The 23,386-nt window shown below is 48.1% G+C and overlaps 2 protein-coding genes across 4 annotated transcripts in view; both read right to left on the bottom strand.

Annotated features, from left to right (window-relative positions):
* Positions 1-9,347, bottom strand: part of INPP5D (inositol polyphosphate-5-phosphatase D) — a 52,583-nt gene extending 43,236 nt beyond the window's left edge. Inside the window, exons 1-3 of the mRNA XM_027878365.1 lie at positions 9,288-9,347; positions 7,514-7,745; positions 2,684-2,747 (exon numbers count right to left, since the gene is read on the bottom strand). Coding sequence (XP_027734166.1) covers positions 2,684-2,747; positions 7,514-7,647 — 198 coding nt within the window. The 5' untranslated portion in view covers positions 7,648-7,745; positions 9,288-9,347. The remainder of the gene's footprint in view (positions 1-2,683; positions 2,748-7,513; positions 7,746-9,287) is intronic.
* Positions 9,348-11,935: 2,588 nt separating this feature from the next.
* Positions 11,936-23,386, bottom strand: part of NEU2 (neuraminidase 2) — a 31,900-nt gene continuing 20,449 nt past the window's right edge. Inside the window, exons 1-3 of one of the 3 annotated variants that reach the window (XM_027878360.1) lie at positions 18,412-18,603; positions 14,742-14,946; positions 11,936-13,020 (exon numbers count right to left, since the gene is read on the bottom strand). In XM_027878360.1, the coding sequence (XP_027734161.1) occupies positions 12,082-13,020; positions 14,742-14,942 (1,140 nt within the window). In that variant the 5' untranslated portion in view covers positions 14,943-14,946; positions 18,412-18,603 and the 3' untranslated portion in view covers positions 11,936-12,081. Of the gene's footprint in view, positions 13,021-14,741; positions 14,947-18,411; positions 18,604-23,386 lie in introns of those variants that run through there. The other 2 variants (XM_027878358.1, XM_027878359.1) reach the window with 2 other exon arrangements.

Here is a 23,386-nt window from a genome sequence, read left to right as displayed (position 1 = left end):
AAAAATCAACAGACAAGCAACCAAAAAAAGCCTGACCCAGCTGGAACATTGTACGAAGAACAGCAGCCAACCACATGAGATTGTTTTTCCTCTGAGCCTCAATTACCACTCTCACTATGTCCCTCTCTTGCCAGAAGAAGCCACCTCCCTTCTTCTGCCTCTCCCATGGAACTGGAATAAGGCAGCACAAAGCAGGAGGTGTTGTGTCTTCAAAACATGAGTTAACAACACACTTTAGGTAGCCTACTCCTGATATTCAACGTACAGCTCCTGGCAGCCCAGCTTACAAAGGTATTCCACCACAGCCCCTCTGCATCCCATGACATAGGAACAAGAGAAATCCCTCACAATCACAACACAGATCCCAAGAGAATCTTAAAAATTACATGCTCATAAACCATGATCCAGCATGAGAGATGCCCATTGCTACAGCAGAGAAATACGGATGTCCTGTGGCTGCAGGGCTCTGATCTGCAGTCAAATGGAACAGCCATACACGAAAACATACCCTTCTGTCGTGGCAGAAACACTCTCCGAAACAGCACGAGGTGGGGAGTGTAGCTCGCACCCCTGCGGCCAGTCCAGAGCTCCCTGCACAGCCCTGGGGCGGGGCTGGGGCCAGCCCGCGGCTCAGCCCCCTCTGCAGGGCTGCACGTCCCCCACACGGTGCTCTCCGCACAGGGCTCTCCCCTCGGCTTCCAAACCCCCGTCACTCTGCACCAGTGTCCTGCCAGCAGAGGCTGCAGGCCAGGCTGCAGACAGCACTGCTCCCACCACATGCCAGGGGGGCACTGAGGGACGTGGAGGAGACAGGGCTTGCCCAGGGCACGTGGGACAAAGTGTGGGGCCGTCTGGCTGCCTAGGCAGGTACTCTCTGGCCTGCCTTTCTTCCTCTCCCACAGCGGGATAAACAACATAGGATCATTTCTGTGCTTGTTTTCCAAAAGACAAAGCAGCTGTCATACTCATACCCCAGAGCCATTCAGAATTAGGGTTCCACCATGTCCCTTCCTCACCTCAGTGCCAGTGCAAAGAGCAAGGACATCATTAGCAGTGCCAGACTCCCATCCCAGCCGCGCCACAGAGCTGGTGTGGACACAGATAGTTGTTACCATTGCTGGGCCTCAGGTCTCCCCCAACACTCTCCCTGCCCGGGGGAGCTTTCTTTGTGAGCTCTCTGGCACAGTGAGACCCTGATCCCTCCAGCTGCTCTGGGTACTGGAACAATGACAAACGCTGGATCACCTTCTAAACATGTGCCACCATCACATCATCACAGCACCACAATGCACCAAAACACATTATTTAGGATGGAAAGCCTGGGCTAGATCAGATGATGGGGGAAAACTGAGTATTCCTACAAAGAGGCTGCTGCACCCTGTGGAGCCAGATCAGAATGGCAGCTGCGTTACAGCCCTGCTCCCAGCCTGCACAGGCTCCTCTGCACAGTGATGCCCAGCGCTCTGGGAAGGTGGAAAAGCTTTGGTGACCTGCCATAGTAACACATACAGACCCAGGTCAAGTCTGGCACAGTGTCCTGCTGCCAGTTCCTCCTCAGAAACAGAAGTGCAAGTGAGGCAGAGGAATCTCAGTGGCTCCGGGGAATCCAGCTGTCGAGGCCAAGTGGGATATGGTGGCTGTGTTTGTGCAGAGCTGCATCTGAGTGGGGCTCCTAAGAACAGCTCGAGCTCCCCAAAAGTGGCTCTTGCAGAAGCCAAGCTGGATGTGTGCACCCAGGACACACAATCCACAATTCTTATCAACAGCCCACAGCTGAAAGCAAGCTGCCAGCACTCCGCTGTTCTCATTAACCTGATGACTCCAGTTTCAGATATGCTGCCCCTTACTGCAGATCTCAAAGAGAAACTGGTGACCCCAAAGCACATCAGGAAATACACGAGTGACATGGTGCATGGGAGGCATGTGAGCCGCACGTGGAGTCAGTAGAAATCTGATTTCTAGTGTGGGAAGCTGGTTGTCATCTGAAATGGGAAGGAATGATTGTAGACTGACTCTGAACAGAAGGGCAGACTGGTAGCCTGGGCATTTCCATTTAATTTTGCAGGGAATGCCCATGCAGCAGTGGCTGTGCCAAGAGGATGGGTCGGCTGCAGCCCCCACTGCTGCCTAATAAACCCATGCCCAATTTTTGGGGCTGAGAGAGGCCATGCCTCTCTCCCTACCCCATGTTTCATGCTCTATATTAAGAAAACCAGAGCTGAGAGATGGCACAGGAAGGGGAAGTGGCTCATTTAGGATCCTAAAGCAGAATAGGAATAAACAGAAGGTCTGAAACTTCGGCCCTCCATCTTTCTAGATCCTGAGACCAGAACTCAGTTTACATTCTCTGGGTGTAGGTGAACTGTGCTGCAATTCTGGATTGAAAAGATCCACGATATATTGACAGGAAGTTGGCTTCAGAGGAAAAGGTATTCCATGAGCTGAGCTTCTCAGCTGTATAAAACCTGGCAGTGACATGTGTTAAGGGGTGTGCTGATGGCCACGGCAGGAGCAGACCGAAAATTAAAATCTGCCCAGCAGTGGACTGGAGACCAGCACTGTGCTGGCCGGGGCATTAGTTCAACTCCTTGTATCCTTTTTGTCTTGGTGTTAGAATCGCTTTAAAACCCAGCAGTTGTCAGGGCCATCTTTGTGGGTCCACATAGTACACAGCAAGGCTTACCTGGACAATGAGCTTGTTTTCTTTACCAGGAAGAATTCGGTAGGTATAGACACAATTCCGGAACCTGGAACAGATCACAGGGGACGTGGTTACACCATGTCCAGAACAGAATCTCACCAGGGCACCCCTCCCCGTGAGAACAGGCTTTGGAACATCCTGAGACACACAGACGGCTTCGTGCACAGGAGGTTTAAACATTTCTCTTGCTTTCCCTGGAGCCTGGGAACTAACACAAGCTTGAAGTCTTCTTGGTCACTGACACGTCTGCAGACGTCACTGCAGAAAGTGGTATCAGCATCAGCTCAGAGTGAGTTATTCAACACTCCTGGCCAGAAAGAGAAAACACCAAATGGCTTTACCTGTGAGTAGAGAGGGCAGCTCAGGAAGGCATGGAAAAGCAGAAAGCCAAAAGACACGAGGCCAAAATCAGCAATAAATGAGTAAACTGAAGGGCTAGTATATGTGCTGTGACTTTTACTGGAAAAAAACAAATAATAGATTTCAGCTAATTCCCAGTACAAGAGCTGATTGCTATGCACATTTTCATCTACAAGTCCTAAACAGCCTAAATGAAAACCCATCTCACCATCCTGGTGTGGGTGCACACTGTACATGTGCATCTGTAGATCAGCCATAACAAACATTTTGTCCCAGCTAAATTCTATAAGATTCTTATTTAAGGGGGGATGGAGGAGTCTTTTTCCCAGTGAAGGGTCACATCAATGCACCAGAGCTCAAGTGAAGCCTGAGCAGTGTTGTAAGGTGGCAAATTTGACCTTCCTCAGCAGCTGCAGAGCTTTGTGGATCTCACCCAAGAAGTATTGACTAAAAATTATTGACTATTTTTACTTTTCTCCCAAGTGAACAATCTTTTAAGTCACCTGCAAAGCACTCTGTTAAAACATACAGCACCTCTTTGAGCCAGCAAACAGGGCTGGTTTCAACACCTTCCTCTCAAAAGAAAGAACAGAATCCACTCTCAGAGCTTCCTTGGTTGTAACAGAAACACTGCATCACCGGTGGAATTGTCCCAAAATGTGGCTTGAGGTCAGCCCCCCTGCTGGGGAGATCAGGCAGATCAATAAAACATCCTAATCTCTTTTACAGTTGTATTGTGAGTGTGTTCATCACCTGTCTTTCAGAATCATTCCATACAGGAGAGAGAAGAGGTTGCCAGGATTTTAGGCAGCTTTCTCCAAGGAGTCACAAAGACATTGGAAATGCAAATAAATTACTCAGAGATCATAGCTGGGTTGGAGGATTGGAGGATTTGGTGATGTACCCACATGTCTGGAGGATTTGGTGATGCACCCACATGAACGGGCATCTTTTGATGGCATTAATGCAAAGGACACAAAGGAATTCAAACGGCTCCCAGAGCTCATTCCACAGGCACCTGTTCATTCACACATCTGGGACAGGGCTGGCAGTCACAGACTTGATCCCCAACTGCTGTGGGCAGCCACAGCACTGCTAATGTCACCAATCCCAGGGCAATAAATGCCAGATGAGGATATGCCCCAAGGAAGGGTATGGGGTTTGTTTTTATCTGTCAGTGCAGCTCTCTTACACCATTTCCTCCTGCTGATATGCAAACAGGACTAAGCAGAACTGCTCATGCAGCTCATGAGAGACAATTTGTGTGTGTGGAGATTATGAAACTGATAAAAGAACCAGCTCAATGGCTCTTGCGTCACATCAGGACCCTCACATTGCCTCTGCAGAAAGTGCCCCATCACACAAACCTCACCTTGTAAAGCACTTTAGGGGGAGGACAGGTGAGATCAGGGGAAGAACAAGGAAAGAGGGGCAGTTGGGTGAGACAGGTGCAGAGAGGAGCACATCCTGAGATCAAAAGCAGGAATCCTTTTTAGCAGTCTTCTGATTTCGTGCATGTGGATGGAGAAGACTGGGACTCTTACTCCATTTTTACCCTTAGGCTTTCTCTCCTCGGCATCCTGACTGTCAGGTTGTGTGGTACCAATTACCGCCACGTTCCAGGTCCTCCCTAAAAACTGGGTTGAGTTCAGAATTGCTCAACCATTGTTCAGGCTGTCCACGTGGAGGGGAAATAAAACATCAGAGGACTAGGCTGGTATTTGCTCTTCCCTCTCCTGCTGTGTGTTTTTACGCGCAGGTGATGATCTGCATATTGGGAGTGCCTGGAGATCCTACACAGGGACAGACATGGTGCTAAGGGCACCAGGAGAGAGGCAGGGGGGCTGGACATGGCATCACACGGGCACTGAGAGGGGTCCCAAAGCTGCAGCTAGCCCTTGAGGGTCATCTCTAAAGAGTTGTTAATCCTGCAGCCATCCACAGATGAACCACCAACAGAAGATCCCCTGGAGGAATGGTACCAGTTCAGGTGCAGGGGACACTAAGCAGGTTCTTTTGGATATCAGGATCCAGGCATTCCCCCTCCAGGTGAGTTAAAGAGCCCATTTCTTGTCAATAAACTGGCAGATCACATGGTGCAGGCACAGAGAAAGGAGGAGGAAAAAGGGCTTTGCTTCTTGCCTTTTATGGGGCAGTGTGACCATGGGCCAGCAGTGCAGGGGAGGAGCATTCCCCAGCCTTTCGTTCCACAAGTGAGAAGCTGCTGCTCTAAGTTTCAGAAAAAGAGGGAAGGCACTCTTAAAAGGCCCTGCAAATACATATCCCTGACTTGTCTATATTTATACAAATCCTGTTTTCCTCAAGCAGCTCTTCAATAAAATCACTATTTCATTCTATGACGTGCTAATAATAAGTGTTTTGCTGGCTTTCAGTTGATCTGCCCGATAAATATAAGTGCTTTGTAGAATATGACATTTCTTTTTCAGAGGAAATTTCATGGTTTTTTTGTTTTCCTTACCTGTACACAGTTGACACTTTCTCCCTTTCAACATAATTCTATTTTTGTGGAAACAATTTTGCTGTCAGCTTTCAAGTCCCCTCTCTCATTCTTTGTCTCCAGCCTCTCTGTTTTTTAAACAGAAGTAACTGAAAAGCTCAAACTTCAAACACCTCCCAGTCAATAACACAGATGAAACTGATACATCCCGGAGGAAGTTTTCAGCTTCAGCAAAGCTGCCCATTTTGTGGAGAAGACATTGAAAGGGACAGACTTATTCACCATATTTAACCCTTTCCCTCCACAAACTAATGACAAACCAGCGTAAGCTGAAGGCTTGTTAGGTTGGTTGACAGCAGTTTGTGTGAAATTTCTGCCTGTAATTAATGCCATCACTGCACACCTCAGATCCAGCTGCTCTTGGCTGCCAAGGCCATATACTCCCCAATTCCTTAATCAGAATGGATTTCAGAACATAACCTTTGGCTCACGGTTCAGAAAATCCTGGTCATTATATTGTTTCTATTTCCTGATCCCATGTCTCTCAAGTCACAAAAGGCTTTCAAAATCGGCTGCATAAACATCTACAATGGAAAAATTTATGCAAATGCACGTTAAGCATTTTTGCAGCACCTTCCCTTCCTATAATCCCCACCACCGCTCGGTAAAAACATTTTGCGCACAACTAGTTACAAGTCAAATCGATAGGGCCGTACTAAAATTGCTCAGTGGAAGCAACAGTAAAGTTGCTAGTTGGTCTAGTAAAGTGTTCCCTGACTGGCAGCTTGGGCCCTCGGCCAGTGAGGATGATTGTCTCTCCTGCCCATTCATCTGCAGCTGGCCTTCTTTGTCTGCTCCCTCAAGAAAGACAAAACTCTTCCCTGTATTGTTACAAGCACCTGAACAGGCAGGTACAAAGGCTCTCAGCACCTTGTGAGCACCCCCACGACTCAACCACCACCATGGCAGTCCAATGCCTACGCTCACAGGGCAGTTACCCAGCCCCAAGCTCCTCTGCACATGAATCCTCTGCTGCAGACGGTGCTGTCACCAGAAGTTTGACCTCAGAGGCAAGCAGTTAGACCAGAGTTATAAACAGCAGCACCACCTTCACCACTGCAATACATATACTTTCAGAAGGAGAAGGAGAAACCTGTTTGTAATTTAATGTGGGGTGAGGACGCAATGAGTTTTATTGATCTGCTGCGCAGTGGCAGCAAAGAGGATCTGACGGGCAGAACAGGGTCCCATGAGGGCTCTCTTGATCTCTCCTAAGCAGGGAGCAACTGTCTTATCTCTCTGTAATGTAAAGTCAAATACCTCAGACTTTGCCTACTAACTTCAGTCTCCTCTCCCCCTGCTCTCCTGCCTCCAGGAATAACACCTGCCCCTCACAAACCCAGGGCAGGAGGCCTTGCTCTCTGGTCTCCCAGAATGGGGGGTTCAGGACTGCCAGCATTTCTCTCCCTATTTCCCACATGAAACATTTACCCCATGAGCCACATTAATGATGCAGGCAGAATCACTGCTGTGCCAGGTGTGCCGTGCACAGCTCCAGGAACTATTTCAGCTTTTGTTGAATGGGACACAGTACAAGCGGGTGGGTCAAACACACACTGGACCAGAGCAAGAAAAGTGCCTGGGAGGGTACCAAGCTCAGTAGTGGACTTGTTAAAGGTAAATACCTGAGCCAAGTTGTTAAGAGACGCCAAAAGTTCAAGATGCTCTTTTCTCTCAGAGCACAGCTGCAGTGCCTTTGATTATTCTCTCCTTTTGAATCAGGCACAAGAGCAGTGTGAGCAGTACATCAGTAAGTGTTGTGGGTTTGTCCAGCCCGGCCCTGATCTCAACCCTTCCTTACCCCATGGCCCAGTCAGTTGCTCTGGTGTTCCCTGTGGGTACAGCGGCTGTTTGGCTGTCTGGGGGCTGCAGGGGTGCCCCCCACCCGAGCAGGGGCAGCGGGGTGCGGGTGCGCGGGCGGACGCCGTACTTACAGCACGCAGAGCGCGTACGCCGAGGCAATGGACTCGCTGGCCCGCACAAGGAAGCTGCCATCCTTGCCTACTTTGGAGAGCAGGTCTTCAGCTCTGGAGCGAGTGATGTTGCCGTGGTACCAGCACTGATCCATTGCTGGAGCTGGAGGAAACCTGAATTCCAGTCCAGGAGCTGCCAGAGCTGCCTGTGTGTCTGTGTGTAACGATCAGCCAGCTTCAGCTCACCAGTTTCCTGTTTCAATAGTACAGAGAGGGAAAGGAAACTCAGCCACGGACAACTTCCTCAACTCAAACAGCTCAGAGAGTGAGCGTGACATGTTCCTGCAGCCCCCGCTCTCCTTTTCATGCTGCAGCTGAAGTGACTTGCAAGCCCATGCTCCCTGCCTTTCCCGCCCCCTTCATGTCAGAAAGTCCCAGCTGGGCATCTCTTCTGCTCCCTCACACATTCAGTCCCCCAGGCTCTGGTGGCCTGCTGTCCCATTTACGATCTCTTGTCAGACCCTTTGAATTTTCATCTTTTTCCTGTCTGTCTGTCCTACCTGCTACAGGGCTCCAAGGGGAATAAATCAATCTCTGAGCAGAAACACACTGTGCAGTAGGATACTGAGCACTGACTGCCCCGTTCCTGCCTTGACTAGTCCTCATAGGTAGTTAGGTATGAGGAGGGGACTTCAAAGACCTGAACAGAATAAAATTACTACTGCACATTGCCACGCACAGCAGACTGAGGGGCTGATTTGTGCTGGGGATTTGTGACCAAAGCTCCCTGTCAGCTACTGTGAGATGAATTCAAAGATCTTTCCTACTCTAAATCCCTGAAGGTGGGATGGAGCAAAGCTGTGTCTGGCAACCTGCGTCAGAGAGGGAAGAACTGGAGTTTTCAGTTCCCTTTTCTTGGTGTGTACATCTGTCCCTCAGCTGTGCTGAGTGGCTGCTCAGTGCTGTATCTCCAAGGCACAGCACAGGGGACACGTTTGCAGCAAACCAGGACATTGCTACAGGGGCACTGTCCGTGAGGGAAATTTGGTTGCTCTGCCTTGGGAGGCAGCACTTCTGCACATCCACATTTGAGCTATACCTAAAAGCAACAGATGAGCTCAGCCTCTGCCTTGCAAGTTCCCAGGAAAGGCACAGATCCTGCTAGCCCTATGCAACCCTTGCTTCCCAGAGCCAGGAGAAGTACTAGAACAACAGTACCTGGATCATGGGCACAGCATGGACAGCAAGGCAGGAGAGAACAGATTGTAACTGCATAAGGAGAGGCTAGAATTTGTGGGTAAGGAAAGAGAGTGAACCTGGCACAACCCAGCATTCATCCCTGCAGGCCTTCCTGGTGCTTTCAGTTCACCAGAAACCTGCCCTGCAGCGTCCAGCTTGACCTCTGCCTTTGAGATGAGGCTGTGGGCATCAGCAGCTCAAAGCTGTGTGGCCAGAACAGCGCCCTGCTAAACGAGCAGAACTGCACCGTGCAGGGCTTCCTGACCACGCTGAGCAAGCGCTGCCTGCAGACCAAAATTAGCTCAGCTGGACCTGACCTTCAGCTTCGCCCAGATCCACACAGGGCTTCACGAGACAAACTGCCATGGATTCATTCGGGAGCCTAAATGCAGGCAGATGCTGATTGCCATGAAGTGGCTGTGCATGGCAATGGCTGTAAGCTACAGAGGGGTTACAAACCCTGTTCTCCACACCGGGAGGGGTGTCTGCACGTGGCGAGGGAACCATGAGGCTCCTCGAACAGCCCTGCCTGCCCACAGACCACTGCTAACCTCACCTGCACCAACTGCCTGGGATTTCTGGCACCTCCAGGAGCTTCTCTGGAGCACAGCTGCGGGAAGAGACAGAACAGCTCTGAATGTTAAACCACTGCTTGGCCTCTCAGCGCTCTCCATGCAATGCACACGTATTTGGATGCCGAGTGGACGGAGCTGCTGATTGCCCAGGAGTTTTGCTGGAACGAAACTGTGTTTGGAAAGCTTCTCCTGATCTTCTGCAAGCTAAACAAAGTAACAGGTACAACCCCTGGTTAGACATCTAATTAGTTGTTAGACAGACTAATTAAGGGAATATTTAATTCCTCTCCACCCCTCCACCAACTTCAGTTTTTAGCTGCTGTTATTTCTTCAAATCCCTTGTCCAGCCACACATAACTCCTTTACTTTGACACATAAACAAAGGGAAGGGATCCAAATACATGTGATGATTGTGGCAATTGGATGTGCAAGCTGGTTTCTTTGAGTATTTCTTAGTTCTAAAAGAAAGCACAATACAGCCCCAGCTGCTCAAAAGGTGAATCCCAATCCCCTAACAGCTCTATGATCCCTGATGGCTCGTTAGCTTGAAATAATATCCTATCTCTCAGACACTGCAATAAACTGGTTTTGCTACAGATGTAGCAGTATTTTACCAGCTGGCTCTCAACCACCATCCTGTCCAGAACTAGTAAATAAATACTGTCTGTGGAAGATGTACAGTGGTCACACAACCCCCACGTATAGCCAGCCTGTCCAATCTGCATCATCATGGGAACTGCCAGGCTTGGCTAGAGAAAAACTTCTTAAACATGCATTTCCATGTCACGAAACAAAAGTATTCCATAGTACCTGAGGAGGAGGTTAAATCTATAGGACAGCAGGTAGATTTGTTGAATATACCATTACCTCATCAGGCATCAGTGACAGGCTGTTGGCCACAAAGGTGCATTTAGGCTCTGGCCTACATCTGAAGAGCATATGAGTAATCCCCACAAAGTACTGGTTACCTGAGCTACTCTGCTATGCCAGCCCAGCACGTTACTGACCTGCTGCTTGGGAAAGGCTTGGCAAATTACAGGTTATCTGAAAAGGTCACCAGATCTCATTACTCTCTTAGTACCTGCAGCCTCCAGGTGCCCTGAAACAAATTTACACAGTGAGAAAACTCAGGGCCCCTTCCCCCACCGCCCCTGCAAGCTGTCAGCAGTAAAAGTACAGGGTAGGGGCACTGAGCAAGCAGAGACTTGCAGACCTGAGCAGTGACAGTGCCAAGGATCCTATGGGATTTGCTAGTGTTTCTCAAAGGGGATGTGTTCTGAGAGTGCTCTGGAAAGCAGGTGTTGTTCTGCACCAACAGAGCAAACAAACATATTTTCCTTGCAGCCATCCCACACGTGCACACACACAGGATACAGCACCCAGCAAACAAGCACAGACTCGTTCATAAAGCAGAATTTTGTCCAGAGGCATAGGTAACACTTTCCTAGCTCCACCTGCTCTGACATGTCTCCCTTGGTACCCATTCATTTCTGGTGGGTTCCTTGTCTGCTCTCTGTACAAAGCCTCCTTTCAAACCACACTGGAGCCTCAGAAATAAATAGTGTCTCTCTAATCAAAACTAGAATGGTTTCCTTCAGAAATCTGCTGAAAATCTGCCTGTAGTGGAAAGACGTCCAGTGTAAGTGTTCTCGTGCTGTTCTGGGCTTGGTCAGGTGCCCTCCCTCCGACACAGGTGCTTATTTGCTGGAAGGGGGGCAATGTTATTAGTTTGACACACTGCCCCATATGCCAGTAACACTCTGTAATAAAAAGACATGGGGTTGTCAGCGACAGAAGCAGTAGCTGAATGGATCATACTTGTGTTAGAAAGACCAGCAAGCATTTCCCCTCCTGACTCTAAATTGGGAGCTCCCTCTGCAGACCTGTCCTGATCCTGCAGTTCCAATAGAGGCAAAATGCCATTTCGGCCACTTGTCCTGTCCCCAAACGTGGAAGGGTCCTGGTGTCCTCCGTGACTCCGACTGCCACTGCCCAGGCAGAGGGAGCAGCCAGAGCACACAAGGCTCTGGTTTTCTTACAGAGAAACTGCAGCTTCTCAGTGCAGTGCAAGCAAAAGGGCCAGTAAGCAAGGACACAGCATGGGAAGTAAGGAGAAGGTTCAGTTTGACAGAAGTCCCTGGGGTGCCTGGGAACTCAGCAAGGCAACCCCAAATGAACTGCAGAAGTGGGCAAGGAATGTCCCCAGAGCAAGACATCACATAGCCCTGCTGAAATAAGGAGCCAGCAAGCCCTGAAAGTTTGAGGTGCCAAATTCCCACGCTGTCTGCAAGAAGCAGTACTCCTAAGCAGAGCCAAAGCAGTGTCCTGAAGAAGGTGACTCCAGATTACCTGGCAGTAAGCCCAGTGCCCTCTCTAGAACTTTCCCCACAACGTACTAAATACACTCAGCATAAAACTGCTGCCATCTGTTCCCAGGCAGTCCCTAGGCTGTCAGCAGTGGTACATTGATCCAGTCTATTGGAGACCTCAAGGTGAGAAGCCCCATATAAAGGTCACACTTGGTTTGGGCACAGGATGTGTAAAAAGACAACCAAAGGAAAAGGCAAAAAGGGAGAACAGGCAACAGAAAACAAACCCAAACACGTTAAGTTTTAGTACATTTAATAGGCTTCATAATCTACAGACGCCGCAAGCCAACGCCAAACTAAGTGTGCAGAAGGAGTACAAAAACCTCCTGCTCAAAGATGAGAAGTGACAAGGAAAAAGATCAGCAAAGGTGATGTTTGGAGGGATGCTGATGGAAAGGCTTGATACTCAAAACTCAGAGGGAAAGGCTTGCTTCAAGGTGAACATGACAAAGATCATCTCTTCACACTGCCGGCGGGTCCCGTATTCAAAGAGGCAGGAGAACAAGGGTGAGCCATCGGGCCCAACACCCATGTACTGCAGATCCGAATAAGCACACAGGCCCTTGAAGAGGATGCTAGGTTTTGTCCAGTGTGCTGGATTTAAAGGGCTTTTGTTGAGGTAAATTCCTAAATCTTTTCGACCCTTTGGGTCTGTAGGGTGAGCATAGAGTAACCAACTATCTTGGCACCTGGCATCAGGGGGAGGTGGAAAGGCAGTAACACTTCCATGGCATCCAAAGGGAGGTTCCACCAGCATTTCAACCCGCTGGCCTCCCTCGAAGTCCAGCCCGTGGTTGTAGCTGATGGCCTGGACTCGGGCTCCCCTGGTGCTCCTCGCGTTGCAGTACAGGACCCTCCTGCCACAGGAGTGCACCTCCGCTACCTGGCACTCCACCGCGCTCTCCTCGCCCACGAAGTTGCCCAGCTCCCACGTTGTGCCGTGGTCAGAGCTGATGAAGCAGAAGGCATGAGGGGTGGGGTGTTGCTTCGGGTCCAAGATACGATAGGCATAGGCAGGAATCACCAGGCTCCGGGCCTCGTTGAGCAATTGTAAGCCGTGCCCCGGCCCCACCGCAAACGTGGCCCAGTTCTTGTACTCGGCCCTGATGGTGCTGTCGGTGACATCCTGGGCAGTGCTCCAGGTGCGCCCTTGGTCCATGCTGGTGACGTAGCAGAGGCGTACCAGGTTAATCTTTGTCCTGAGCTGATGCTGCTCAGAGATCTTTCCTGGGACAGCTATGAAGAACAGGATCAGTTTCCCTGAGACCTCATCGTAAACCGGGCAGGGGTTCATAGATCGGTGGTCTTTCAGCTGTGCAGTGACAATGGTCTCCATGTTATTCCACTGCCAGGGCCCACGTGAAGGGAGACAAGAATGAAACACACCGTTACAAAGAGATCCAAGTTATAGTGCAAGGATGCCTGGATAAAAGTTACAGAAGAGCACGGGAAGAACAGAAGAGAAGCAGGTTAGAGGATAGAGCAAGAAATGGGAGAATAATAATCTGGCATCACCAAAGGTAAGTGAAAATTCTTTGGATGACACAAAGCGCATGCACGTCACCAAGCAGGTGGGTTATGTCCTTTTTAATTACTGCTCCCTGAGGAGCACACACAGCTCCACACCTCAGTGCAGCTGGTGGCTGATGACACAGTCTGAAAAGCTACAGAGGCTGAATTTTCAGAAATTCTCACAAATACGTATTTGACACAGACATGCCCAGTAGTCAAAGTGTGCTGGTACAGACACGGTGCTGTGTCAATGCCTCTTAGGAGGTCACAGAGGTACCCGAGCCCTTTTCAAGTATCCTGGATGTTGACAAATTCCTTTCCATTCAAACTCCTATTCCTCCATGTGATCCATATGTGAATGGGCATCCCAGCCTACACTGAGGCCCCTTGCTGGGCTGATTGCATGGCTTTACACGCTCTGGTATGGAGATCTGGGCCCTGAGCTGTGCAATTCAGAAAACAGGTCACAGAGCAGGTATAACTACCCTGCAAGCCCTGTCTTTCTTTAAATGACAAGCACATAACACAATCACATTTCTAACACTAACATTGCTATTAGAAAATTATGCCTACATAGTGTTATGGGCTTGGTAAAAGAAGCAGTGGTTTCCAGTAAGATTACATTAATTAGCTTTTCTGCCCTGAGTTGCTGATTACCCTTTCTGATCATGTTTTCTCTTTGTCTGTTAAGCCTATATTAACTTTTCTTGAATATTTAATATTTCCATTTTAAGAAAATCCAGCAGGTGAACACAAATGACTAAGTTTATGACCAACAGAGCCCTACTTAACTGAATTACAGAGAGTTACACAAGATGCAACCTGAATGATCTGACACTGCAGATGTGCTCAGAGGCTGCTTCTGCAAGGCAGAATCCAGCTGTTAGGAGTGTACAATCTAAGACAACCAATGAAGGTTTGGAATACAAAAATATAATTACTTCCCCCCCCCCCCCCAGACATTTATGCCTTTGCAAATGCAAACAAATTACTATAAATAGAATATCCACCACCCCCAGCCACCCATCAGGATAATAATAATAACTGGTAGGTTAATAAAGTAACCAATTCCCTGGCACCAACACACCAGACAACACTCTTTTGCGTGGGGAGACTGGCTGTTCTCAATTGTTTCTTAAACCAGAAATTAGTATTAAGATGAGGAATTAAAACCAAAAAAAATAGTAACTGATCGCTAATTTACGCCTCCCTGTCCTTGTGCCACTCCTGATTTCTGCCTCTCCTCCACATCTTGGCTGCCACAATAGGACATTTTATCTCCTCTCTCTGCCTGCATCCCCATACCCGGTGATGGATCCAAAGCCACTCCCAGAGTATCTGCTGCACCTGCTCCCTGTCCCCCCACCAGCGCCTGCTCCCGGGGTGCAATCCCAGCAGTTACAGCAACACTTGCATTATTTACTGGCAGACTTGTCTCCTTTAATTGGGGAGGAGAAGCTGCCCTGTCCCTCCTGCAGGAATACATTGAAGTCCTCTGGAGCCACGTGAGCAGCGCAGGTGGGCAGTGTCCCCGCTCCCTCCCCACACCGGTACCTGGACGTGGTGCGAGCTGGGGTTGTACAGGCCCCTGCGCATCGCTATGAGCTTGGCATGTTCATCCACCACGTCCTCCCGCTCCTCAGCAAAGGCCAGGATCATGCTGAACCGGGGCAGGTAGAGAAGGGCTGGAATGCGATAGCTCCAGGTACCGTTCCGGAACAACGTCTCTTGCTCCAAGACAGGGAACGAAGCCATTGTGCTGGAGGGAAGAAGACAAAGCACATTGCATTTTGACCCAGCAAAATGTGATGGGGCACATTCCACTGCTTTTTGCTCTCCTTGGTCAGTGGGGCCTGTCCTGCATTGTAACAATTTGTGCTACTTTCAGCTCTGTCTTTTTCTTCTGCTTTTCCAAGGAGAACCTGCGTGTATCAGAGTAGCTGGAACCGAGGCCGGACTTACCCCAGGAGCAGCCTGGTTGATATGGCTGGAGTGTCACAAGGCAAGTGCACTAAATACAGTTAATAAAAAAGCTGTGCTTTGTTTTGCCTTTTTAATTAAATTCACAGGCTGGGACTTTTGTGGGTCTCCTCTGTAATTCAGAAGACTGTTGATAATAAGACATTGTAGTACTTTCCCTCTGAAGACCATTAATGTCTCTGGTGATGGTGTATCTAAAACCTGGCATAGAACTTCTGCTTTGCTAAATATGAGTTTAAAATTTCCTATAAATGACACAGTGAGGCAATCCCTGACCTCAGCTGTGCCCCAGCTTGGGGATGATAAGCACTGAGCATGAATAAATAAAGAAAGAGAACTTCCCTCCTTCTATAAGATTAAAGAACAGTCTGAATGGTGTCCCACAGCTTTGGATGGCACTTCTGACCAGGTGAAAACCTCGTCCTCTTTACAGTGACTTAAAAGCAATGTCATGAAGGAAAGCAAACACGAGGGAGAATTTAGGGAAGCTGCCTCTGTGTAACTGGTCTGTGCTATGCCCCACACAGTTTCTGTTCCTCTCCTGAGACCCAGTCAGCCCTCTGTCCTCTTGCACTGAGCTTCTTCTGTGAACCAACCTACCCCAGCAAAAACCCAGTGGGCTTGAGGGAATGATCTCTGAGGAGATGGGGGCAAAAATAAGAAAAAAAAAAAAAGAAAAAGAGAAAAGGAAAATACATTTCTCTGACATGATGCGCCAGAAACCGAAAGCTTGGATATCCCTTGCTCAGCAGGGAAGGGGAGAAGAAAAAAAAGAGAAAAAAAATATTAAAAAAATCAAGCCTTAGATCTCTGACACATTGAGTGGGTAGGATGGAAAGGAGAAGATGACAATACACTATGAGTAAGAAATTCAAATGCCTCCTACCTCAGCTGAGGCAAGACTTGCTGCACTCTTCATTGAGGATTCTCCTATTTATCCAAGTCTTGGAAAGTGCTATAGGAGCTACTGGACATGGATCAGATCCTGGTGTTTTTGAAGGCTGCCTTGGTAATTCAGGACCAGCTATGGAGGCAGCTGCAGAGTGGTATATTCCTACCTGGAGAATAGTTTGCACTCTTCCATGGTTAAGAGGAAAGCTGGTATTAGCCAGCATAACTAACACAGACTAGGTCCCCAATTTGGTTAAATTGTTTTGTTTCGCAGTGCTGATTCCTGAGGTAGGACAGCACAGACAGGCTGAGTTCATCCTCCTCAGACAGCACTATCACATTACACTCTCTCCAGATCCCCAGCCAGACAGGGAGTGTTTCCTTGCTTTTGCCTTGCAGATGCTATAAATACCAGTGAGATCTGAGCTCACAGCGTTGCTCAGCAGGGTCTGAACGGCACTGTTATAGCTAAAGCGATCTGTACAGCCTCCAGCCCCACAGCCCCACTGCCACTCAGATCCAAAGCCACTGCAAAGGGAAGTTCATCTCCCAGGAGCAGCTGCTCCCTCCTCACTGTCACCGACTGTCACCTCACCGCTGCTGTACAAAACATTTCCAGAACTGGTTCCCAGCTATCCAGGCAGCGACGTGGAGGAAGCAGGAAGACCTTCCTAGAACAAATAGTTGTGCTGTTCACTTCTTCCCAGCATGGCTGTGGCTATTTATACAGCCCACAGCCGTGGCTATGTGCTCATGGCTCCTGAAACAGAACTCACCAGCGTGCTTCCAGACTATTTAAAGGGAGATTATTTAAAGGGAATTAGTCAGCCTATCTAGTGCAGCACAGGTTCCCTGGTGTTCCTGCTCATGGTACTGCAGTCTGCCATTCTGATACTGCAGTCCTGCTTCAGGGCAGAGAAAGAGGGAAGGAAAAGAAAAAAAAAAAGAAAAAAAAAAAAAGGAGAGGTAGAAAGAGAAAGAGAGATCTGGGCTGCCCCATGAAGCCCTTGATGAAAATCCAGAGCAGTGGCACAGGAGGCCATGCTGCACCTGAGTCCCCTCCATGGGAGCCTGTCACCTGCAGACACCTCTGCCCACACTCTCAGCCCTCCCTGACACACTCAGTGTGAGTGTCACAACACTGTTCCCCTTATTGCCAAATGGGGATTGAGGAACTCACTGAACTGGGAATAGCTACCATAGAAACAAGCCTGAGGCTCCTGGACACTGCACCTGCAACTATGATCAAGGAAAATACTGGAACCAAGTGACTTTTCTATCTATCCAGAGACTAAAGGGAGATATGTGTGAGTGTGTGTGTCTACACACATAAACACACACCTGTATATGTGCTCCCCACACACAGCATGGCTCTTATGGCTGGATGCATGTATATGCACACCGTGTATCCATCTGCAGAGAAACTCTTCCATCCTTTTTTAAGCAGTTAAAGTCAGTATTCAGCTTCTCTTGCCTTCTCCCTTGTGGATCCTCAAGCAGAAATTGAGTCATAACAGTTTGAGTTTCACACAGAATCCAAAATGCAGGATCTTTAAATAAACTTGAAGTTCTTAATATTTATATATTAAAGAACAAAATAGAGCTGGTTTTAGTTACTTCTCCAGCCAACTGACAGGAATTGATATTTCTCTTGAACTCTACCCATTTTCAAAGGCAAACCCACTAACTACACCCTCCTGAATAAAAGAGAAGTAAAATTGGCAAATCGTTGACAGGACAGCCACAGGAAGAGTGTTCCAAAGCTCATCCTCCAGCACTGCAGGAATTCAAATCAGACACACCAGTCCCTCCAAGGCTAAATTGCCAGAGTATGCACATAGCCACGCTGCTGCTCCTAAACCCTACAGAAATAGCACTGCCTGGTCTGCAAGGAAGAAGAGAGTATTGCAGCCAGCATGACCCAAGGGCACGGGCAAAGTTTGTAGATCACAGCAATATCTTTTGAAATACCAAAAGCTGTAACTGGGGGGGAAGAGGGGGGAAGATAAACTTCTGGAACACAAAGGCCTGAAACACAAGCAGGAGACTGGAGAGCTGTACACAAGAAGACAAAAATTGCTCAGATCTGTATCAACTCAGTGAGCTTGGGAAGAAGAGTTAAGGTGTACTTTTGTGAGGTAAAAGAGTGAGAAAGATAAGTTTTTCCTAGGAGAAAAGAACATAGCTCCTCAGCTCTACACAGGTGACAGAGGTGCTGGTGGGGACAAGGGAAATTTATCTTGCATCCATTAAGCCAGTATTCCCTTCTGCATTTTGCTATTTACTGGAGTGTTTAATTCATTTCCCAGGCTTATCCCTGCCAAGTGTCCTATTGAGGGAGAATGATGTTTACCTGCAATTCCTCTCCAAGGCACGAGGGAAGCTGCTGCACCGAGATCCAGGACCTCACCGCCGGGCAGGACCAGGCAGGCAGGGAAGGATGAGCACAGTGCAAACACTAAGAGAAGGATGAGTTAAACTGGAGGAAGCCATTACTCATAGTTTGCAAGTTACACAGCTGTAATGATTTCCAAAGCAGAGTCTGTTTCCAGCATGCCAGAAGAGTCAAAAAAAACCCAAAAAAAACCCCAAAAAAACAACAAAAAACCACAGTTGTCAACAAATGAATCTATGCTGGATCTAATGCCTGGAAAGAGCCCAAGTGGCAGTAAGGGATAGGTGCTGGCAGACGTCAGGAGAGGGTACTTGTTCTTTCTCATCTGTCCTTCAGGGCAGCTCACATGGACTTGTCTATAGAGCAGGATGAGTCCTTGCATGTTTGTTTGCTTTACCCCTCTCCAAGTGACTAAAAACAATAACATTTCCACTGGCCTCAGCTTCTGTAAGAACCTGTTCTTAACATGTTCAGATCCACGCTGAAATGACAGCGTGTCTTTAAAAACAGTCCAGCAGAGATGAGGTAATATCCTGAACTCTATCCCTTGGTCCCCATCAGAGAGCTCTACACTCTGTGCAGCAGGCAGCTTGTTCTTGAATGATTTCAGGTAGGTCCCAAAAACACAGACAACCCATTCAGGGAGGGGCTGGGGGGAAAAACACTAACAAAAAACCCCAGAGAGAGCCAAATGCAAAACCCAACTAAAACTCTGCTTTGCAAGGTAAGCACAAGAATTCAAGATGAATTGGATTCTTGTGCTTACTCAACATCAGACCTGGATTTACAGTGTTTTCCAAATGTATAAAGCGTTTCAACTAAGCATTATGCTGAAACACATTCCCTGTTTCACTTAGAGGAAGATAAGGCATTTCCCCTGGGATATTGCATTGAGGGCTCCCAGGAGTAGCCACGTTGCAGTTGTACAGGACTAAGAAACAGCAGCCCCGGTTTGCTTCTCGACTCCCTGCTCCACAGGGTATTCCTGTGTGGAAGCCTTTCCTCCCTGCTGAACAGCCTGGCTGTGCCTGTTTCTGCCAAGTCCAGCACTGGAGTGCTCCATCCCCAGCCTGCTCGTGCCCTTAGACCAGATCCCACACTAAATCTAGGCTGTAGAAATTCGTAACAAGCAGGCAACACACATTTATTTAGTGCAATAAAGCACCCTCAGTGTAAAGTCAGAAAGATGTTATCAGTGAAACTGTCGAACAATAAACCTTAAACAAACTAAACCATTCGGAATTCAAAACTGAAAAAAGACAGAAACCTGGAATTACTTTAATCCAGCAGCCAGTTGGATTAAACTTTTAAACCGCACTAGAAACAGAAAGTTTCTCTTGTGGTAAAAACTTCATACCACATTAACATGGGGATTTTTAGGCTCCCCAGTACGTGGTCTCCTAAACAATCGACCAAGTTCTGTTCTCAAACTGTTGTGGCTCAGCCTGGCAATATCTCCTGTGCCCCAGAGTGGAGGTTTTCTTAGCACTAGAGAGGAATTACATGAAGCAGCAGTATTTTTCTTAAAATATGTTTCTTGGAAGAATACAAACTGCACTCCTACTTGAACCTCCAAAATGTTGTATTTACCTTTTTAGTATCTAGCAACGTCCTTGTTATGAAAAAAACTTTGGTTTTGTTTTTGTTTTTTAAAAAAAAAGGAAAAAAGAAAAAAAAGAAAAATAAATACCTTTTTCACTCTGTGTCTCCTGGAAGTCACGTCAAAAGGAAAAAAAAAAAAAAAACCAACAAAACCACCGGAACCAAAAAGCACTCCTATTGGAGTAGATAAAAGGGAGGCTCACCACACTCTTACCAACTAGTCTCCAACCTGCAAAATTATTTATGTTGGCAGCAATGTCAGCTGTCTTGGATCCCCAAGAAAACCAGAAGCTGGCATGTGTACACAAGCTGATATTTAAATAGCAAACCTGCTTTGCATATAAGGGGCGGGTCCATGTGAGCTGGACAAACAATAGGGAAAGACTTCTATATTATCATAGTTATTAAGCAGCATATTTCTACCTGCATGGCATTGACAGCACTGTGGAGCAGCTGCTGTTCCTAATGGTTATACAGTTCCTGTGCTGTCTTATTTCTTGTGCCTCTTCTGTCCTGGGGCTGAGGATGGCAGTCCCTCTGGTCCCAGTGCTTCCTCTCAGAGTGATCCTGAGCCCTGGGAAAGTTTGCCAAAAGACCTCAGAAAAGGGTTCTAACCAGCAGGTGACAGTGCTGTGATAATGCAGCATTCCTCTCCTGGCTCCACATACCTCCAATCCATCAGCAGGTTTTTTCTGGATGGATTAACACAGGGGAACCCAGGCAGCGATACAGGAGTGACGTGCTGGTGCAGGCAGGTGCAGTTCCCAGAGCCTCTGTGGAGGTGTTCCAGGATCAAACTATCCCAGTAGCTGCAGACACTGAGCTACGGGGCAGAGTCAGGCAGAGGAACAGAGGGCAAAGCACAGCCTGGGGTCACAGCTGAGCAAGAGGAGGAGGCAGCACCTCTTCTCCCAGCTGTGCCCTGCCTGAGAGCCTCTAAGCTGCACTTGCAGCTGCTGGGAGTACCCAAGCAAATGATTTCACCACTACATGTGTGACTGCTGCCAGAAAGGACCTTTCCTAGCTCATTCATTGCTGCATCCCCTGCTTTCTCCTCTTCTCTGCTGTGTTTCCATTGCTGCCATTAACACTTCTTGTCTTTGAAGTGATCTGAAAAAATGAAAATAACAATCCTGCAAACAGGTCTTGGTAGTAATGACAAGAGAGGAAGACAATCTCTTTAGCTGATGGCAGCTGTGGTTGATCTGTGCAAGCCAAAGAGGGAGTTGCAAAGGTGTGGATTTACAACCAATCTGACCACTTCAATTAATGTAATGCTTCTGTATTGTTCTCCTTCCTCTCTCTTGAGCAACCCTGTATCCCTTCTTGTGCCAGCTCGAATGCTCATCTTACCCTGGCAAGCCATCAGAGGATATGAGTCTGGCAGAACACTAATCCATTAAAAAAAAAAAGTGAACAGTTTCTGCTAGGTCATCGTCCTGGACTGCGTCAGCAAGAGTCAAACAAGCAGCAGAATCTGCAGTAGGAGCAGGAGCACGAAGCTGTTGACAGGAGGAGCAGACTCTCCTCCCAAACTGGCACTTAGCCATCGGAGCTAATTAGCTGCCTCATAAAACCACACCCCGTGTTTATGAACCTTGCCTAACTGGGCAAGTGAAGTACTGCCTTAACTGGGGCACCCCCGAGAAGCCCGAAGGCATTTGTATCTCACTGCTTTACCTGGAATCGAGCAACAATCAATGTGAGGAGAAGTCCCTGCTGAGACAATGGCGTTGATATCCACCAGGTATTAACTTTCAACAGTGACTCCTGGAGAAAATCCAAAGCAGAAGCAATTCATGAAGGAGGCTTCTGAGGTGCAGTTTGCCAGAATGCCAGACATGAACGATTGCTTTATGGATTTCTTCACCCTTTTTCCTCTCCCTGGCTAGCAGCAGTGTTACTTGGGTGATTTTCTGAGTCACACACTTGGCTGCTGCAGCCAGACAAGCCATACTCATTTGTTTAATAGAAATCCCCTTGCCCAGCTGCAGCTTAAAACTGATTGTCATCTCTTCTGAGTGGACATCCCAGACGTGACTTGCTGTGGTGGCAGCGGTTTCATGGGCTATGGTGGCAGCACACACACGGCAGAGTGGCTGTGCCTCAGGCCACCTCTCATCTCCCTGTATCATCTCTTCCTTTCCCAGCAGGATCCCACACACTCCTCTGCAGCCAGCTGGGGAGCCCTGCCTTCGGCACACTACACTGCCCAGGACAGGTGTCAGACGTGGCTGTGCAGAGGCTCAAACTACTCCCAAAATGAAGAATGTGTTGCTTAGTCCTGCAGGGATGTTAAACTGGGTGAACCACAGTGCCTGTGCAGGGCAAACCCCCAGTCAACATGGGCAGGCTGTGCTGCCTCCCTGCACAGTCAGCACCAAGCACTGTCAGCATCCAGGCTCCAGCACTGCTCTTCAGCCCTTACCACCAGTTCCTTAGCTGCAAAACCCGTCCTTGCTGATAAAAGTGCTTTTTCAAAACAACCTGTTGTGTGCTGCAACTATTCTACAGAACTGTTCCTTGTTAACTATCAAAAGTGGATGTCCCTCTGTAGATGTGCACAGCTCGATCCTCCTTCTTTCCTTTTGGTGTAAATCAGAACCAATGTCACCAGTGAAGTTTAAAAGTGGTTTAGGTCTGAGGAGGATCAAGCTCTTCAGTTCTATTGTTCCACGCTTACTTCATTGCCCTTATATCTGATTGTTGTAATGAAAACGTTTTTAAAAAGGTTAAAAAATGCAAATGGGGTGTGTGGGTGCATTAATAAGAGGATATAAAAATAATGCAGAATATAATATAATGACAGAATCCTGAACAATGGAGCGTTTGAATTTGGAGGGCCACGTTCACTTTCGGGTGCCAATTCTTAGGAAAGATACAGCAATAGCTGCAAATGGAGGCTGAGGAAAAGAGTTCAGAAGCTAATGCTTGTGAGAGTATGTGAAAAGCAATTAGCAGGAAAACAAGAGATGGTACATTTAGTGAGTGACACCTAGTCCATTGAAAATTATCACTGTATATTTCCCTTGCAAAATGTTCAAACCTGAGCCCACTGAGTCCTGGCACCATGAAAAGGCAAGGCAGGCCCAGGGAATTCCAGATTTTCGATGGGTGGTGCAGTGTGGCTGCTGTCGTGGGGATGCTGTTTAACAGCCCAGGAGGTCTGTGGGCTCAGACCGTGCGAAGCACCAACCACACCTTGTTGCACATTGCAGTTCAAACACCATGGGCTGCTTTCCAGGCACTGGGGAATAGGGGGCAGAAGATAAATCCTACAGACCTGAGCTCTGACTGGAAGTCTGCTCGGTCAGGGGAGGGAAAAAAAGCA

Source organism: Empidonax traillii, unplaced genomic scaffold (assembly GCF_003031625.1).
Source record: "Empidonax traillii isolate 1590-97213 ecotype Southwest subspecies unplaced genomic scaffold, ASM303162v1 scaffold40:size2234952, whole genome shotgun sequence".
In the NCBI taxonomy this organism is placed as follows: Eukaryota; Metazoa; Chordata; class Aves; order Passeriformes; family Tyrannidae; genus Empidonax; species Empidonax traillii.
The sequence above is the reverse complement of the archived record's forward strand: the minus strand, read 5'-3'. Positions and strand labels throughout refer to the sequence as shown.